This window comes from Colletotrichum fioriniae (genome assembly GCF_027942845.1).
Source record: "Colletotrichum fioriniae strain IMI 355084 chromosome Unknown scaffold_10, whole genome shotgun sequence".
Taxonomy (NCBI): Eukaryota; Fungi; Ascomycota; class Sordariomycetes; order Glomerellales; family Glomerellaceae; genus Colletotrichum; species Colletotrichum fioriniae.
The window spans coordinates 1,763,765-1,783,235 of NW_027076846.1; the positions used below are offsets into that span (position 1 = coordinate 1,763,765).

A 19,471-nucleotide genomic window follows, 5' to 3' on the forward strand; every position below is an offset into this window, starting at 1 on the left:
ACACCTTTCTTTGGGTCATTCCCTGACTTTACCTCAGGCAGAGGGAGAGAGTATCTGTGACTCTCTTTCACGCCAACCGCATCTGTCTATCTGACAACCAACTCACCTGAACAAAATACCGTAATCGAGAAAAGGCACGATGCAGCAGAGCAGCGCTCCAGAGTTCATCCTCGAGGCCTTTGCGGACCCGGCCTCCGTACGGGATGTCGTCAAAGGTACCCGTCATCTCTCTCCCGTTTCCCCCGTCTCCCCGTCCCCCGTCCTCTTTCCCATAGGTAGCCCGCAGTTCGCGTGCGCCCCGCCAGACGTCATATCCGCCTCAAAACGAACGACAACACCTTCCGCAACCTCTCAGCCTCGCGATGCGACGGGCGCCTGCCTTACCTGGACCCCCTTCCAAAGCGCAAAACCCAACCCATGCAAAACAAACCCATACTTGTCATAGTGATGGCCCTCGAACAGAAATAAATGCTAATTATCGTCACCGCGATACAGGAATCCTCCACACAATCTTCTTCCACCGCTTCTTCCCCGCCGTCGTTCCCTACACCCGCGAGGTCCTAGACCTGACCCTACCCTACGTCGACGACGTCGAGCTTGAGACCATGATCGAGCAGCGCGCCACCGCCCTCGTCCGCCAGCTCGACGCGGAGCGCTCCTCGTCCAGCTCCGGCGGCGGCGGCGGGCGCGGCCAGCTTACCGTTCAGTTCTTTGAGAAGAAGCGTCGCAAGGCCTGGCTCATGCGCGGCGACGAGGAGGTCTGTTGGGAATGCTGGACTGTAAAAGTCACGGTTGCGGAGCCCAGGACGGAGACTGGTTTGTCTACCTTCCCTTTTCCCTCTTGCCCTCTTTTGGCAACCCGGTAGAGAGGGGTGGTGTTGTGTGTAATCGTGATGGAAGCACTAGAGGGACACACAAAGATGAAAGGCTGACCGTTGCCGGTGAAACTTTTCCAGAGCGAGCCAAAGTCCGAAAAGCCATGGAGACGACGCTCATGACCACCGTCATGAAGGTCATTACTTTCGTCAACGCGCACAAGGATCATATCCCTCCGATAACGACGCAGGGGTCGAACCCGTTTCCCTACCAGATCAACATTAACCAAAAGGAGTCGGGGTGGGCTACGAGGATGGGTATTTACTAACTTTGCGCATTCGGGGCGACGACATTGTGAAACTGTAATGAGATGTTTTGACAAGATGCCTCTTGGAGGATTTGATACGGATTTTTGTATGGTCTTTCCATGTTTGGCTTGGGGACGACGACATCAACGAACCTAGGATGAATATGGCGACGCTGCTGGCAGATATCGTAGAGGGTTGTATACACATTCAGGCGTTCTGGGAACAAGGCATGATTCACGAGGCATAGACATGTAGGAAGGATATTGGGGAAATTTAGAGCAAGACAATATGATACCCGTTCTTGAGTTCCAACATTGGAGACTGCAAGGGCACGCATAGGAGATGATGATCTTGTTAAACGTGCACAACACAGTACAGTCGAGAGCCATGCTGGCTAGAATATACCTCAAGGGACTCAAGTAGTCTCTTCAATGTACCTGTTCCCACATAAAAAGCTGTGCAACCAAATGCATGGGAATACAGACATTCTACAAGACATTCACGGCAGGCATATCATATTTGACATCATCAACAACATCTGCGAGAAGGATCTTCTGTTTAGTGCGTGTTTCCATAGAATTGATCACTACCAGTGTGCTTAGCAAAAGGAGCGAAGCTAATACGCTACACATCCAACCCGGATTTTCCTACACAGCAAGAAAGACAACAACAAAATAGCCTATTCCGGCCAAACAGCAATAAAAAGCAAAAGCGAATCTCGAGCCGAACCTAACCTGGTCCAAGGCCGACGAAAGCAAAAGCAAAAACGCGCAAGAATCTCATGGTTTCCTCCGTGACTCTCAAGAATGATGATGTCCCTTCGCTTTCCCCCCTTTGCCCACCGGAAAGAAAAAAAAGGAGAGCCAAGACATTATATGTGCACTGCTTCGTCATTATCATAAAGCAAACAATCATGGACAAGAGAGTTGTGAAAGCCTCGAAGCCCGAATCAGACATTAGTCTTTAAAATCAGCCCAAAGTTTTTTGTGTTTCCCCCGCGCGCTCCATTATCGTGAGAAGTGTGTCGAAACAGGCCCTGAATGCCTGAATGCATCGGGACGTCATGCCAGTAAGTGTGTTCATACATCGTAACGGTCGTCATCGTCTCTCGTTGCAACAGATTAGAATTGCGTGGTGTAGCTTCGTCCAAACGCAGGCTTGCTGGGCTTGGAGCCGGAAGCCTTGGGCTGGGAGCCAGAGCCAATCTTCTCAAAGCCTTGCAGGATGTCGAGACCCGAGTACTCGGTGGTCTCCTCTGACAAGAAGTCTGTCGTGTCAAAGGAGAACGAAGGCCAGTCACCCTCGGCCGCTACCTCGTAGAATGAACTAGATATCTTGGTCGGCGAGGGGAATCTCCATTGCACAGCAGCGTCGTTGTTGGCCTTGATAGGGGAGGACAGGCCGTCAAAGACCTTGCTGGGAGTCTCCCACATGGCGGAAGGTTGTGCGGGTGCCTTCAAGAAGGGCGTTGAGAGAACCGACTTGTTGCCGTTACCCGAGTCATGAGTGTCGGCCAAGGCATTGGCAGAGTGAGTGCGCTCCAGACGGGGTCGCTTTACACCAGACTTCTTGGAGGGAGACTCTTGAGGTAGACCGTCGAAAAAGTCGTTGTCCATGTCTTGGAAGATGTCAAAGTCACCGGCGGCCATCAGGTTGTAGTTGTAGACGCTCTCGTCCAAGTTGAAAGCGGGGCTCCATGGAGCGTTGCCGTCACCGGTGCCGACCATCTTGCGGATCGGAGACTGCAGCATCTGGCGGACATTTTCGCGGTGCTGGCGAAGGTTGGTGTTGGGCGAGGCAGAAGGCGGGGCCTTGGTAGGCGGCTTCAGTTTCATGGCTGGCGTGAGCGGTGGCAGCATCTGCCCTTGTTGGCGGAGCGGCGATGAGGACGGTGGGGCGAACGCGTTATACGACCGACCCTTGCTAGGGCTATCGTAAGACGACGCGCGCAAGCGAGCAATCTCATCCTCGGCCCTGCCAGCGCGACTGCGCTTACGAGGGCGATCAGCCTCTGAAGTAAGAATGCCAGTCTTTTGCGGGCGCAACGCAGAGGATTCGAGAGACGAGATGTAACCACTGTCGTCCATGGACGCGAATTTTCTCTTGTGAGATCTGGTGATGGACGACATAGGTCCGCGGCCAGGCGGAGGAGGCGTGCGGCTGCGGGGCTCCATGTGCCGCGGAATTGGCGGTGAAGAATGCATCGTAGGCGGCAGAGGAGAGCATTCGTTGTCCAGCTTATCTTGTCCATCTTCCGGTGCGGCCGAGTCCGAGACAGGAATGGTGGCATCAGATGAGAACTCAACGGCAACGGTGGCCTGTGAAGTAGGCAGAGGCGGGAGCGTCGTCGCATGCCTGATCGGCGCAGGAGGCGGAAGGGTCGGCTCCTGGATCGGCATGTTGGCCGGCCTCGAGGGTTCCATTCGGGTTGACATGACAGGCACGTTTTCGGCGGTCGCTGCCGTCTTTCTTGCTGGCTTGTCTTTCATGAATTGTTGCTCCATGCCCTCCTGGATCGTCCAGTAATTTCCCTTGCCAGGGTCGTCCTTTGGTCGTTCCACCTTAATGAAGGCTTTGTGAAGGCTGAGGTTGTGCCGAATGCTGTTCTGCCATCCCGATTCCTCCGCCTTGTAAAACGAGTACGTGTCTGAGATCCACTTGTAAATTTGTGCGAGTGTCAGGCGTCGCAGTGGTGATCGAAGAATTGCCATCCCAATCAAAGTCGCGTAGCTGTGGCCTGGTTTCGTCCCATCGTCGACAATTGGAGGGAAAGAGTCGTGGGGTGGAAGACCAGACTCGTCGGCCTTGACCTTCTTTAGAGGTCGTGATTCCTTAATCGGCGCAGCCTCCATCAATGTGCGCTTGCCGGGTCCCTTGTGCATGTAAAACTGATCGAAGTTGATGGTCGGTGGCGCAGGATACAACTGGGGGTGAACGTTCTCTTTCCCAAAGCCGGCAGCCAAATCCACAGAAGGCGGCTTCTGTGCGACGGTCTTGAACTTGGATAAGTAGGGCTTCTTGTGTAGCGAATCGGTGTTTTGGTTGTTTGCTGATGGTGGCGCCATTGGCACCATATTTAACTTGCTGCCCTGGGACTTCAACGGAGCATGGTGCGATCTGATGTTGCCTGATGATGCCTTGAGAGGTGAGTGCCTGTCGGATGCGAGCATCGGAGGGTTGAGGACGACGTTGTTGGTACTTGTTGCGCCAAGCGGCCTCCTCGGTGGCTTGGAGGCGGCAGGCATGGGTGCGTGGTTGATCATTGTTGTCGAGTTCTCGAAAAAGTCGTCTTGGTAGATTTGCAAAGGCTCATGAGAGCCGGTGTAGCGCGTGGGTTTGGCCATGTCGGCCGATTGTAGCTGGATGATGTCGTCTCCAAACCTGCGTCAAGTGCGTTCGCGGCAAGTAGTGGGCTGTGGGAGGGAGGGCATGTCAGCGAGCCGCAAAGGCATAAGGTTAGATAAGTAGTTGACGGTGTGGTCTTGACTCTGTCAACCTGACAGGGCCCGGCTTCAAGGTTCTTGAACCCGAACGGGGTTTTGCATGATTGAAGGGAGGAGAAGGAGAGAGGAGACTCAAGGCTCACCTAGGTCGGGTCTAGACTTTGGAAATGAGTTGTGGGTCGTGAATGCAAGGGGGCCTTTTGGCGGTCAAATTGTAAGTTTAGCGACGGGATCGCTGGATCGACACGATGCGATCAGGCAAGCGATGGCGATATTCTGCGAAGAGTGGTGCCCGACAGACAACGTTGAAGAGCGACGACGATGCTGTGCGAAATCGATAATGCGCGATGGGGTGTGAGTGTGAGTGTGAGTGTGTGTGAGAGCGAGAGAGAGAGTCAGAGGAGAGCAGCAGGCGAGGGTGAGGGTGAGGTATGGCTTATGGCTGCAGAAAGGTGAAAAGAAAAGAGGGGATATCAGGCACGATACCACGCGAGGGAGAGGAGGGTAGGTAAGATGTAATAGGCGAGCCAGCGGCAGCGGTGGTAGTGGTGGTGGTGGTAGTGGTAGTGGCAGCAGGCGTGCGTAGGTCAGAGCAGGTAGTGAGGAGGAGGAGTAGGTAGAGCAAAGTGTGGGAGTCGGCGGCAGAAGGATGGATAGATGGATTGATTTCAGCCAAGGCGAGTGGAGAGGACCGGGATGTCTTTGAAGAGGTGGGCGGCCAGCTCAGCAAGCCCAGAGATGTCGGGTGGGGCCTCTGGAGCACGGGAGGAATGGGCGATTGGACGAGAGGAGCGTGGGCTGTGACACGACCGACCAGGCTAGGGTACGCCGAAGTGGCAGCAAGGGTGTGTAGTGTAAAGGACCTCCGTAGTCTGGTTAGATGCAGGGAGTGTAATGGAGCAGGTGTGTGTGGTGTGCGCGAATGTGAGTGAGTGTGAGTGCGAGTATGAATGTGCGTGTGCTTGATATCGTCCGGGGTGCGATGGCATAGGCATAGGCATAGGCACAGGCACAGAAGGTAGCAGCATGAGCAGCATGCATGGATGATGGGTATGGACTATGGATTAGTGTTAAGTGTGAAGAAGGTGGAGGAGCATCATGGATGGGCGATGATGGGATGCACGGCAAGGTCGACCGTTTGCTGGAACACGCCGTCCCGAAAAAAAAGAGGTCGAAGTTGGAAGCCAACCGTCGCCGAGCGGGAGAGCGATCAGAAAGAAGTGCGCACACTTGGGTTGGCAGAGACCTGAAGTACCGGTAGACAGTAGTACATAGTGCAGTCCACAGTCTGTGTAAGGTATCCGAAGATATACTAGGTGACTAGATACTAAGGTAGATAAGGTAGAGAGCTGCTCGCATCCGGGGTCGGTGCCCTTAGCCGTCACCGTTTGGTTTCTGTCAGGCGCGGAGGATGAGGAATTGCGTTTGTCTTTGCGCGTTTGCTTGGGCCACGCCGTCGAAGAAAAAGAGAGGGTCAAGTCAGCCCGGTCGCTTGAAGTCGAACAGACTTTCACCCGGCTCCAGTTCAGGTCGAAGTTCAGAAGGGAACCGACTGAGGAGACAAGAAGAACAAGAACGGGCAAGCAGAAGAAGCTCAGGGCTCCCGGGGCCAGGCCTGTCAGACTCAGTTCCAGTGGGGAGGGAGGGGGAAGGGTGTCCGCGCGGGTTACGTCCGGCAGACAGAGGAGGAGAAGATGTGGACGAAAGAGGATCCCAGACTTCCTAGAGCCTAGAGGTGACGACGTTTGTACGAAATGTGAATGGGCGAAAGCTGGCGACAGGACGGGAAGGCTATGCTATGCACGTACTGTATGCAAGCAGGTTTTGCAGTTCATGCGAGAGTCCGTGGTGGGCCACCGACGGGCTTTACTGTAGGGTATGTACGGAGTACTGCGTATGGCACTCCTCTTTTCGCGCGCTGTCTTCCAACAGAAATGTGAAAATGTGCGCGCGTCTGCCACCAAAAAAGGTTGAATTTCCACCGCATATGCACCAGCACCACTGAACCACCCCCAAGGTCCCCTACTTCCCAGCACGCCACAGGGATGGATGCTGTAGATAACAGCTAGAGCCTCTAGATGCAGCTTGACGGGCAGCGAATGGTGTTGCATGCAGGGCTCAGCCGGGGAAATATCTGTGGATGCTGTGGGCAATGGTGCAAACTGTGATATCGCTCCGGTCCTCGACTTCGACCTCGTCCTTGGTGGTGTTGCGACTATCTCGAGACTACCAAAGTGTCAAAGGAAGCCCAGGCCGAACATGGTCGAGTCCAGCTGGTAGTGCAAGGCCCGAAAAAGAGACCATGGAGTTTGCCTTTTCTTCCTCTGGCAATGGTCGTAATGCTAGTCTTCCTCACGGTTTTGGCTTGTTCGGCTAAGCGCTCGTTTACCGTCAATTGGCTGATCTGATCTGACCTGCAGCCGTGATGAACTGGGTTTCCTATCTAAGTAGACAGAGAGGCGAAGGCAATGGCTGTGCGATGTGGCTGCGTTTGTGTGTGCGAGCCTGTGAGGGCTCGAAAAGAGGTCACTGTCTCGCTCTGCGACGGCTCTGTGGTCCTCTCTGTGGTGCTCTCATCTGGTCTCGTTGGGATGACCTCTTTCTTGTGCTCGCTGCTGGGATTGATTGGGTCGAGGGTTCGAGGCACAGGTCATGGATGATGGAATGAAGTCGGCGCGTAGCCGACGCGTCTCACCGATTTGGGAAGAAAACAACAAACGCGTCTACCATTAGCCAATCAAGCGGGTCACATCACTTGACTGTGCTCCCGATTGGCTGCCGTGCCCCCATCCGATGAAACTGGGTCATCCCAACTCATATGCCCATCAGGAGCCATCACGGAAAGGAAATCACGGATAACCGCTAGAAAGGCTAGACGACATCTTTTTTCTTTTTTGTCAGACTGACACCACTTAAACAAATTTTCATATTCTTCCCACCCCATCTTAGTCTTTTTGATGGCTTAGGTTGTCTTGCAACGATTGTCCCCGCTCTGAAACTGAGACCGAGACCTAGGTACCAAGACCACCCCCGTCTAAATGCTGGCCAGATCGTCAGGTACGGAATGTGACGGGCGTCTCACTTTACCTCCCGATGATATAAGATGAGAGACGATTGCGCGCGCTCATTCCGCCTGATCTCATCTCTCGCCTCGTGCTCTGCGTTTTCAAAAGTCTTGGACGGCTAGACGGGTCTTTCTGGGCCGAGCATGACCAACCTGTCCGTGCCTGTGGAGGATCCCATCAGAATGATCAAATTCTCGTCAATGCTTTCCTTCCATTATCCCAGCTGTTTGATTCCCAACCGCGAGAAACAGACTTCTAGAACTGGGCTAGATGGGGCGCTGTTCAGGAAGGGTACCCATGGATTTCTAGTGTAGTCTGGAGGTCCAAAAGGACTAAAAAATGCTCGAGCCTCGGCGCAGGGAGCACTCTGGAGCGCCCATCGCCGGCCGTGAAGACACTAACAGCAGCTGCACGGATATACGTTGGGAAACCTTGGAAGGCTAATAATGCCATGGATGAGCGGTGTCGAATGGGTCTTTGCCCTCTCCGGAAAGGCGACGACAGCCGCGGTGTCGCATTGGAGCGAGCCTGACGAATAAGCATGCCATGTCTAAATGGGCGACGTCCAACGAACGTTGGGTGGACGGGTTGCAGCCCGTTGTGAGAGTTTTGTGAGTGTCACTGTTCGCCTCAACCCATGCCTATCAATTACAAGTAAACGGAGGCAGCCATTGATGATGAAGAGAAACTGGAACTCTGTTGTACAAAAAGGCAACATCCAGGCCGTGGCGCCAATCGCGACAAGACTGCTACGACATGTGTCTCTCCACCGGGCCCGAAACCTGAGTGTTTAGAAGCCAGCGCGGCCAGGTACGGGGAAAGGGTCTCGGAAAGCAAGACAACATCTCATCATCGGCACTCCTTACTGTCAGGCACAGGACCACGGGAGCCACTGGGGATTTACGGGTTGGAAAGGCATCTGACACTAGTCATGATACCTGTGACCTGTTCGCTCCAATTCTCTCTGTAAAGCTGCCTTGGGTCTATGAGTCCATGACCACTGCTACGTGCTTGACGGGATGGAGACATGAGACTCTCAGCCGTTGGTGAGTATCCGTACTCGGTACCTTAGGTAAGGTCGGTCTTGGTATTCCCGCACGACCCAAATGGCCCAGGGCATCCGATAATACGAAATACCGAGAGCGGAAACCTCCCCTCCCGAACTCTTTCCCCCCCATCCGTGACATCATCCCTTCTCGCTACCGCCAGCACGCTGCAGTGGCCAATCCCTTCGCACATGTTTCCTGGCTGGCTACTCTTTCCAGAAACCTCGTGTCTCCGCCAGTGCCCGGACCTGGCCCCAGCTCTCGATCCCCAATCAAACCGTTTCCACCTCGAGCCGTCTCATTGGTTCCTCTGGCTGACAATGTTTCAACCAGAATTGGGACCAACTTGCCAGGCTTTCCCAACTTCTTGCCCGTTCTTGCCTGTTCCTGTCATCAGGTCCCACCAGGTTTCGAAGCCACTTCCATCCCAGTCCAGAAAGTACGTACCCTGTAAGCGTACCTGGCCTGAGGTAGGTGCCACCATGCTACCTACAAGTTGCAACTGCCAACTGCACCTTGGCAAATGGGAATGCGTGCAACTTGCAAGTCGCAAGTGCGAGCAATGGGATGTGCAGGCAGGTGCAAGTGCTACGCTCTGGCTCAGCTGGTGTGGTGCAGACCAAGCAGGGTTCTGGGAAGCAATTTCTCAGTTTCCTGCCGCTGTATCTCTCACCACTCATTCTGCCCCGTCCCATTCTTGATTCCCCCCATTGGCACTGATATTCACCATTCACCGCTCGCCTTATCGCTCCGGCCTCCGGTACCTGACGGGCGTCCTCTCCCATGTGAACCTCCCCTCCCATTTCTGCGCAATCCATTCACAAACCAGGAGGGGGTCACCAGGTACCGTACCTACCTTGGCTTTTCCACTGCCAGGTTCAGCCCAGTCCTCACACCCTGTCAGTCGATCTTCGCATAAGATGCAAATCTTCCCTACGGGAGATATCCCATCTCGCACATCATTGACAACGCATCTAGCTCGCCCCGAATTCTGACTCTTCGCTATCCCCATCTCGGCATCTTTTCCACCTCGTGCTCTACTGACACTGGAGTCTCTTCCATTTTTTCTGCCCAAGAGAAGGGGGAAAAAAGACATCGAGATCCCCACGGAATCCGCTCCGGCGATCAAATTTTCATCCTCACTTCCCTGTGCCGGACGATATGGAGTAACTCATGGAATCAAAATTCAGAGACACATGGCAGAAATGCGACAGAGTTTTCGTCATTCTCTGGCCACTCTTTTCTCTTCTTCTCCCTCATTCTCGTGCGGTTCCCGGCCCGGACAACTGCCAGCTCACACCCTTTGGATGTTTGATGGAACTCTCGTCTGTCCGTTTCAATGCACGAACGCTCGCGGCGGACCACAACCCGCGCGCCGCTGCATCGCACTACTGTACTCCGTACCCCTCCCTTTCTTCCTTTCCATCTGTATGTACTCCGTACGGCTGCGTTCCTCTCCATCAATTCCCTCTCACAGACTGTCACTCTCATTCTGGGAACCCCGGAGCGCATATCCCTGCCTGCTCGATATTAATAGCGCTGCTTTTGATATACCCACTCAAAGTGCCGGCCGTTCTCCCATTCTCATTCCCATCCCATCTCTGATTCAGTACCGACCTTGTCCGGCGTGTCGTCTCTAGCGTGACGATACTCTATAGGCCATACTCCATACCCAGAGGAGAGGGCCACCACCGCATATGCCAACCTACGGCCTGCGGCCTACTCTGCCTTACCTTATCATCTCCAAGCAACTGGTCTTTCCAACCCCAGCTTCATCCCCCATGTCAGGCCATACCAAAAGCCCCATATCGCCCAGATAACCCTACGGGCTGTACTCCGTAGTCCAGAAAAATCAAGGCAGCCGAGGAAAGCTTTGGGCGCATTTCAGCTCACGCGCACTGTCGCCGTCCGTCCGTTTACCGATCCCACGTCGAGTCTGTGATCCTCAGCACCCTAGAAAGAAGCATTGACGACCAAAAGTTGGCCGACTCTAGATGCCCAATTGCCGCCAGCAATGCCTTCATTCCGGTCTTCCCAACCATGGACAACGCATTTGCCATCTCATTTGCTTTTTTCCCCCCACGGCCCATCCGTCCGCCTCGGTTTCGATTTCTTATTTCACTAGTTTTGCAAAAAAAGTTTGCCTCTACGTGCGAAAGCTGGTTTGGAAAACGGGTCCCTCGGCTTTATTGTCTAAGTCTTACGAGTTTGGTTCGTAAAAGACCAGGTGGTAGGGCTCCTCCCATTCACGAAAAAGCAAGCATGAAGCATAGGCCAACGTCTGATCTCCGGCCCATCATCCAGAACCTTTCAGGCCATTCATCGCATTCTACTTCCTCCCTCACATCAGCCATGTCGTAAGACGTAGGTGGGTACTGCTCTGTACTCGGCCTTCCATTGTTGGGACTACCTCAGGGCGCTCCAGAAATATCCCATCCCGCTTCCTTCGAGAGCATCCGGCGTTCTTTTCCAAGCGCCACCCCGGAGCCCAATCGGCCCTCTCAAGCTGTAACACACAGACTCGGAGGACCGAGACACGATCTTCCCGAGTCTCAACAGCACACACAAGTCTGCCGTTCTCACCCCTTATCCTTCCATGGCCGTTTCCAAACTTTCCATGAGATCAGAAAAAAAGTCCGGTGGCTGGGAGGATTTTCCAGGGTAGCTCTAAACTGGGGTTCATCCTTTTCCCACCTCACGAGCACCTCATCCGTGCATATGTTTCATCGAGGTCGTAGTGCTGCACTTGCTGTTCCTCTGACCGTGACAGCCTGGGTCCGGGGGCCAACGAGAAAGATCCCAAAAGGCCAGACAGGAGCTCTGCAGAGCACGTCCCTCTCTCTCTGTCTCCCCAGCATATTCTGCAAAGACTCTACCTCCGACGACCGACATGGACCCAGCATCTCAACTTTACAGCTGCTCGCTTTGCCACGGGCGAAATGTGACTTGCAGATCCATAGAAACGTTCGAACCTCAATGTGGGTGAAAGCTCGAACAGTCGAAGAGGGGGGAGGGGAAACGCAGGACCCGTACCGTAGATCCACCCCCTCCTTCTTCATGTCGTTCCTGTCCCAAGCTTCCTAGCCGAGTGCAACCGTATTTCAACCTTGAACGTTGAACGTCTTTCTTGATAGCTCTTGCTCAGCCTCCTGTACCTCTATCTCAGTAGCAGTAGCAGTAGGCGCTCTCACGCTCTCTATAGCTATCTCGCCCAGCTCGCTTTCTTTCGTGTCGAGTTGCCACCAAGACTAAGACGATCGACCTGCATATCTAGCCCATCACTAGAGTGTTTCCTCTTCACCATGGTGTTAGTAGGCCTCGCGCCTACATTAGTCTCCACGACTAGAACCCGATACAAAGCAGCCGCTCCCGAGAAATCCGGGATTATACGCAGTAGTAGAGGGGAGATGAAGAGAGGGGGGGCAGCACCTAGTTTGCGCGGAGAAGATTACCTGCAGACTGCAGTAGTAGACTCCATCATGTCGTAATATGTCGCACATGAAAAAGAAGAACCTGCAGTAGTGTACGAAGTAAAGCGAGATATCGCAGCTACGCCACCTCCCCCCCCTCTTCCTCCAGCGCCGCATCAGATGGCGCAAACCCGTTTTGACCACCCCTCTTTCTCACTGCCCTTCCCACCACCTTCTCGAGGATGCAGGAACTATCAGGCGAAAGGAACCGAATGTCAATAAACATATCAATCGCGCTCTCAAGAAGAAAGGCGACACACGTCCCAAAGTCGCGTCTGGCTTATGAGGAACAGAGGAAGACCGACCTACTGTAGGATATCGATGCCCACGGCATGGGCATCCTCCCCTCCCCCCCGATTGTTAAGTGAAAGATCTTCACATTCAAAGTCCCTGCCCGTTATGGGCCGAGAGAGAGATGCACGTAATCCAGCGGTACAGTACCACAGTACCTTGACTTTCGTTAGCTTCAAGCAATCCCCCATCGAGAGACCCTCGAAAAAAAAGGCAAGATAGACTAGAAAACCCCCCTTCTTGGCTCGTTCACCATCCTCTTCGCCCTGACCATACGCACCTACGCAAACTCTAGATTTCGCCACCTTGCCATGCTCACCCAAACGACCAACACAAAGGACCAAATACCTCTGAACCTAATCCCCCTCTCCTTACCCCCTCCCAAGAAAAAAGAGTAGCCCCTCCTTACCTCGGAGACTCAAAATACGAAAGATAGCACAGGTAAAAATCCAAGCAAACATAAAAACGTAGCTGTATCCATAATCAGAAAGAGAAAAAAACATACATCCCCGAAAAGACTCGGGGAAGAGGGGTTGGGTGCACTGCACTCAAGACTCAGACACACAGCAAACAAACATCCAAACATCACACACTAAACACTAAACACCATCGCCGCCGCCGCCGCCGCACTGGACTTGCGCTCTCCTCCCTGCAGAAAGACGACGATCCTTCCAAGCGATAAACGTGTGCTGCTCAAACACACACGAACTCGATCGGGCGTCAGAATAAGAAGAAAAGCTAGAAGTAACTTTACGTCACTCAAGCTCTTACTCCAGGGGACCAAAAAAAGAAAAGTGATTCTCAATATAAACGCACGCACGCAACGCAGCGCAACGCATGGTCCCGATACACCAGAGCTAACGCAGCTCCGCGCCGGAGCCCACAGCTCAGATTCTTTGTTTGACACGACGGACTGATCAGCCAGCCGGCCGGGCGGCGGCGGGGAGAGAGGGGGAAGGTCACGGGCCTAAAAAGAAACCGAAAACCCACAGAGACTTGACGAGGATAAAGAAACGAAATTCGGGGTTTGCATTACTAGCTGGTGTGGAACATCTGTGTGATAATGGGAACAATACCTACTACTGCACGCCTCCAAACCCCTCTCCCTCTTAGCGAAAATCTTGCCACATGTGAACTGAATCGAGTTCCAACCAATCCTGGAAGCTACCTGAACATAGCTCTTTCTTCTCATCCCCTTCTCACTCACTCTCTCTCTCTCTCTCTCTCTCTGCCCTACCCCGTGACATCCTTCACCTGCATCCACAGCCAGCCACAGCCCAGCACGGACTGTTGAAACTAGCATCTAGCATTTAATCCAAAACGCGGCCTGCAGTAGCGGCACCGCTCTTATCGCGAGTCTCGGTCTTCTTCAGCGCCTTGCCAAGTTGGATCTCCCCGAGCAGACCCGCGGGTCGTCCGCCTGCTGGGGGGCCTGACGGTGCGTCACCCGCCGGTGGTGGGGGAGGTGGTGGCGGGGAGCTCCCATGCCTGGAGGGGGAGGAGGAGGCGGCGGCGGACCACCCGGTGCGGGCGATGCCGGCATCGGTGGCGGAGGAGGGGCCGAAGGAGGGGCCGAAGGAGCCTCAGGTGCCGGGCCTGGCGGGGAGGAGGAGCACCGGTGGCTGGCATAGGCGGCGGGGGAGGAGGGAACGCAGGCGAAGCGTCGCTACCCATGGCCGGGCTGACAGGGTTAGACATCGGCTTGTCTCCGGTGGCTGAAAGTGGTCGCGGGGGCCCATGGTTCCGAACAAGATGGAAGCCAGAGCCGCAGCGCTACTGCCGCCAGGGCGGTCATCATCGTCGGAATCTTCGTCGTCCTCCTTATCCGTGCCCCAGTCATCGTCCTCATCAGGGCGCTTGCGGGAGAAAGGTCCGGAGGGAGGCGGGGGAGAGGCAGCTGCGGGAGCTGCCTTGCTCTCTTGCGCCATACGGTGGAAGGGGTTAGTAGACTGCGCAGCCGCCGGAGGTGGAGGAGGGGCGGCGGCAGGCGCGGAGGGTTCGCTCGGGGCCGAGGTGGACTCGGATGAGTGAGAGAGCATGCGGTGATACGGATTGCGGCTCTCGTTCTCAGTCGGAGGGCTTGTGACCACCGTTGGAACGGGAGGCGGGGAAGGCTGCTTCTCAAGCTCCTGACTGCTGATCTGGCTACCGCCCTGAGTAGGAGTGGAGGCCTGGGGGGTAATTTGAGATGGGCCATCTTCGTCATCTGATGAGCTGTCATCATCGTCATTCATAGCCTCGAGCTGGCGTTGGAGCTCCAACTCGCGCTGACGGGCAGCTTCAATCTCGGCCCTCTGTGCTGCCAACTTAGCCTCCTTCTCCTTTTGCTCAGCGAGGGCTGCCTTCTTCTTGCGCTTCTCCTCTTCCTTCTTGAGCTTGCCCTGCTTGACTTGCTCCTCAAGTGCTTTGAGACGAGCAGCTGCAGATTGACGCTCAGTCTCAAGGTCATCTTGCTGCTCTCTAGCGCTCGCCCTGTGTATTCATTAGCACATATTCGTATTCGATCATTTTTCCAAGGAACAAACTTACTCCAACTCCTTGGTGGCACGCTGTTGCTCCTCATGCTCCCTGGCAAGACGCTCTTCTTCGGCCTGTTTAGCCGCTTGCTCTTCCTCCGCCTTTCGCGAGGCCTCTCTCTCAGCAGCATCGCTCTTGGCAGCCTTCCTCGACGGCGGCGGGGGAGGCTTCTTGGCAGCCGGAGCCGGAGCGCCCGTCTCCTCGGCAAGCCGGGCCTGACGTTCAGTCTCGCGGCGCTCATCCTCCTCCTCGGCCTGGCGCAGCTTAGCGGCACGTTCGGCTCTCTCACGCTCCATTCTCTGGGCAGCCGTCTCACCAGGCTTAGTGGGAGCCTTAATGCCCAGGGCAGCAAGTCTCTCAGCCATACGCTGCTCAGCCTGCTGCTTGATGAAAGCAGCACGCTCCTCGGGGGTCTTGTAAGAAGAGTACGAGCCTCCGGGAGTGGTGGTACGCGATGGAGGCGCAGGGCTCTCGAGGCGGGCGGCGGGGCTGGCCGCAGCAGGCTCCCTTGAAGATGCACGAGCAGCCGAAGGCGAGGACGAGGAAGTAGGACGACGGTCCTGGGCCCGAACACGTGCAGCACGGCTAGATCGCTGAAGATCAAAGATGAAATCTCTGACTTCATCCTCGACGCCCAGAGCGTCTTCCCAGCGTCTCTTCTCGTGTTCGTTGGAGGCCGTCGTGGTACCTTCTTTCAAATTGTCTTCAATGCCGCGAGCAAAGTCACGCACAGAATCTTCCACATCTCTGACCATGCTCTCGTTGTTCTCCTTCTCGGTCTTGATCTTGTGATTCTCCTCCTCGAGGCGCTTGGGGCCTTCGTCGTCGAAGCTCGACTCGACCTTCTTGCCCGTCAAGGCCGCAGTACGTTGCTGCATCATAGCCTTGGCCCGGGCTTTCAGCCTGTCAGACTCTGTTACGGCACCCCCAGGACCAGTGCCGACAATAGCAGCGGCACTGTTCGGGTGTGCCTTTGCATCCTTGAGCCTGAAGAGCTCGAGTCTTGCTTCTGCAATGGCCTTTTCGGTCTTGCGAACGGCAGAAGCCAGTTCAGGGACCTTGTCTGTGAGAGTCTGGAGCTGTCGCTTCAAGGATCGTCTCTCGGCTTCCGAGTCTCCCGACGAAAGTGCGGCATCCGGGTTCGCATCGATGTCATCCTGGATGCGGCGAATGCGGCGGTACAGCTCCTCGGCCTCCCGACGGTCACGTCTGTCAAGCAAGTCATCCTCCTCCAAGTTCTTCTCATCAGCAAAATCCATGGCGTCGAGGAGGACTTCCTTCTCCCGGATCTTCTTTCTCAATTGATCAAGTCCGAGGTCATCGTATGCGGTAGAGGATGGCGACTCGGGGCGAGGCGAGTTGTTGCCAACACGGCGACGAGCGCTAGACCTGTATCCGACCTGCTCATCGTTGTTCTTGAAAACGGTGGCATCCTTACGCCCAGTGCTCTGGCCGCCCGGGGTGCCTCTCAACGAGTGAGTCTTCATATAGCTAACACCAGTCTTTTGAGGAAGCAAAGCGGCACCAGACTTGGAACGGAACTCTGATTCCTGGCTCAACATTGACCGAATGGTGCCAATAGACTCATTGAAGTTTCTCGTCGAGGGAGGAACAAGCTCGGGCGGCAGCTGGTTAGGCAGGGGGTATCCGTTGAGCTTTCTGTAAATCAAATGCATGGCAACTGCGAATTCGTCCAGGTTCAGGCGACCCTTGTTACCATTGTCAGCAAGGGTCCAGACACGCTCAAGGTCGGGCTTCTCGAGACCACTCTGTCCAAAGATTTCAATGGCGACGTCTCCGCCAATGAAGCCCTTGTGAAGTCCATCCCAAGCCTTGAAGAGGGCGTCGTAGCGTTGCTTCTCCTCCTTGGTGATAGCCCAAGGAATGACGGCATTACCTTGCAGACCCTGCGTAGTGAAGCTTCCCTGCTCCCGTCCTTGCTGAGGCATCATTCTAGCCTGAAGAGCATCGATGTTGGGCAGGCCTGTGGAGGGAGCGTTGACGAGACCCCATTGGCCGGGGCGGCCGGTAGGCTGCGCGTTCAGAGGCGCAGCCATTGGACCTCCGCCCGGCGTGAGGCTGTTGCCATATCCGGTGGGCATGGGCGGCATTGGCGGTCGTGGACCGTTGTATCCCGTGGGTTGAGGGTTCATTCCGGTGGGCTGCGCATTAAGGCCAGGGAATCCGGTCTGTTGAGGTTGCAGGCCTTGTGTCTGCCCGAAGCCCTGAGTTTGCTGCCCGGGGAAACCGGTCATCTGTGCCTGCAAAAGCTGAGAGTTTGAGGTTTGAGGCTGAGGCTGATGAATCGTGGGTTCGGTGCTCGACCTGCCGGTAGCAGTGCTGCCGGGTGTATCTCGGCCGGCGTCCTCGGCAATGCTGAAGTTGATGATGTCCACGACGCTGGACACCTCATTCTTGATGTTCTCGGGCAATGTCGGGGGTATGGACTTTCCCGTGAGCTTCAAGTTGCACAAGTACATTGCGAGAGCGAATTCGGGGAAGTGAAGCTCTCCAGATCGTGTCGTATCGGCAAGAGTCCTGCATATTACCCCATTAGTACAATTTACTACAATGACAAAGCTAGAAAGGCACTGACCAAATGTGTGAGAGCGAGTCGCCATCCAAGCGTGATCGCATCAACAGGTCTCTCGCCTTGTCTCCGGACATTGTAGTTGCCTGGCCTTCACCAACCGCAGACTTGAAGAGAGTCTCAAACTTGGATTGATCAGGAGCTGTAATGAAAGATAGTCGAATGTTTGGGATCTTGTTGGCAGACTTGGGGCGGCGACCCGCTGGCTTCGGCGTGCCTCCGGTTCGGAAAGAAGCAGCCATCTGGCTAAAACCCGTAGCTTGGGGCTTGATAGGGGTCGGGGCAGCCGTCTGCTGCTGGCTCTGGAAGCCAGTAGGTTGAGGTTGCTGAGCTTGTGGGAAACCAGTCTGCTGAGGCTGTTGCTGTTGAGCAAAGCCAGTCTGCTGGGGTTGCTGCTGCTGCGGAAAGCCGGTCTGTTGAGGCTGCTGCTGTTGAGCGAAACCAGTCGGCTGAGGCTGCTGTTGCTGGCCCGGGAACCCGGTCTGCTGAGGCTGCTGCTGCTGTTGCTGAAACTGCGACTGGTACTGCGAGGGGATCGACGGCATCGGGGGAGCGCCGGTCTGGAAGCTCTGCTGCGGCTGGGCCTGGCCGGGGAAGCCGGTAAACTGGGGCTGGAGCTGTTGAGGAGCTTGCTGCTGCGGTTGCTGCTGCTGTTGCATCCCCGGGTAGCCAGTGAATTGCTGTTGCAGTGGCGCCTGACCGAAACCCGTGGGCTGAGGAGCAAAAGGACTCGGCTGCTGCTGCTGCTGCTGCTGGCCTGGCTGCTGGCCGAAAGAGCTTCCACCATATTGCTGCGCGCCGGGCCGTTGGCTGTTGCCGCCCAGGAAGGCGTTCGAGTTCGAGTACATGATGGGCGAGGGTTGGTGCCGACGAGGATGTCGGGCTTCGAAAAGAAAAGGTCAGAGATGGAGGGACTCCTGATGGAAGGGTTAGGAGACACAAGACGATAAGGGGATTGAGAATTGGATGGGACGAACGTCACGAGCGGAGGATCTCCGTCGATCAGGATTTGGCTGAGAGAGCTTTTGCCAGTTCTTATTTGGGAAAATTGCAAAAGCAACAGGTCGCGGAGGAGGCGGGGATAGGAAAAGCAGAAAGTCAGTCGTGGCCGGAGTTGATGGCAACGCTGGATGACGAAGCGCTCACAAGTGTCCAGCTTGACACGGAGGTTTCAGTAGGAAGGTGCGGCGGCTTAAACGGGGGGGCCAGTAAGGTGAAGTGGTTGGTTTGCCCAGTTGGAACCTGGCAAGCCTGGCGGCAGACCGAACAGGGATCTGTCAGTGTCCAAATGTGGCTTGGGCTCCAAGTGGGTCTCCTATTGCAGAACATTACGTGATGCCGCATGGGCTGGAACCGCGTACAGTTATGAGGTGCATATGTCCTTAGCGGAGCGCCTATCTTCGGCATCGTCAAGCTTTACAGGACCATTGTGCCCAAGAACCGAATCTAGCCCAGAGCTTTCAACAATTGGTCTATTTGGGATTGCTTATAGATGGGATAGGTTGCCATCAATTAAGGTCGCAAGTCTCTTAACAGAAAGGCAGATAAGTGCAAGGTATCTCGGTTCAAGTCGGCATGGGTGAGCCCAACCTCGTTTCTGACTTCCATTCGCTTAAACGTACGCTCGGTCCTCGATAAATGCATCGAAGCTTCGCAGGCGTGTGTCGTCCAAGTTCATTGTTCGAAGTCGTCCATATTACTTCAACTGACAAGTGTGCTTTGCCACATTCCATCCTCTTACAGACTTATAGAGTAGGACTGCTAACATCGTTTATATGCCAAGCATACAAATACTTAGGTTATAGCCACAGCTTCTGCCCCATAATACATTATCGCTCCTCGTGTCTTGTAGTCTTGTCCCCCTCCCCGCATCTGCAGCATCAGAGTTTCGACACGTCGGTCCGCGCAAACAGGGAGATGGCAGC

The 19,471-nt window shown here is 55.0% G+C and overlaps 3 protein-coding genes across 3 annotated transcripts; 1 reads left to right on the forward strand and 2 right to left on the reverse strand.

The window, feature by feature from the left end:
* Positions 1-139: 139 nt before the first annotated feature.
* N0V96_008511 (uncharacterized protein) lies at positions 140-1,144 on the forward strand (the record flags this gene model as incomplete). The annotated part of the gene is made up of 3 exons (XM_053190130.1): positions 140-215; positions 496-816; positions 957-1,144. The coding sequence occupies 3 exons, from the start codon at positions 140-142 to the stop codon at positions 1,142-1,144; spliced, it is 585 nt and encodes a 194-aa protein (XP_053052552.1).
* Positions 1,145-2,245: 1,101 nt separating this feature from the next.
* Positions 2,246-4,468, reverse strand: HCM1 (Forkhead transcription factor; the record flags this gene model as incomplete). Its single annotated transcript, XM_053190131.2, has 1 exon — positions 2,246-4,468. The coding sequence occupies one exon, from the start codon at positions 4,466-4,468 to the stop codon at positions 2,246-2,248; it is 2,223 nt and encodes a 740-aa protein (XP_053052553.2).
* A 9,281-nt stretch (positions 4,469-13,749) lies between these two features.
* On the reverse strand, positions 13,750-18,394 carry PAN1 (actin organization and endocytosis protein; the record flags this gene model as incomplete). The annotated part of the gene is made up of 4 exons (XM_065758355.1): positions 13,750-14,021; positions 14,136-14,911; positions 14,969-17,494; positions 17,553-18,394. The coding sequence occupies 4 exons, from the start codon at positions 18,392-18,394 to the stop codon at positions 13,750-13,752; spliced, it is 4,416 nt and encodes a 1,471-aa protein (XP_065613110.1).
* Positions 18,395-19,471: the final 1,077 nt, after the last annotated feature.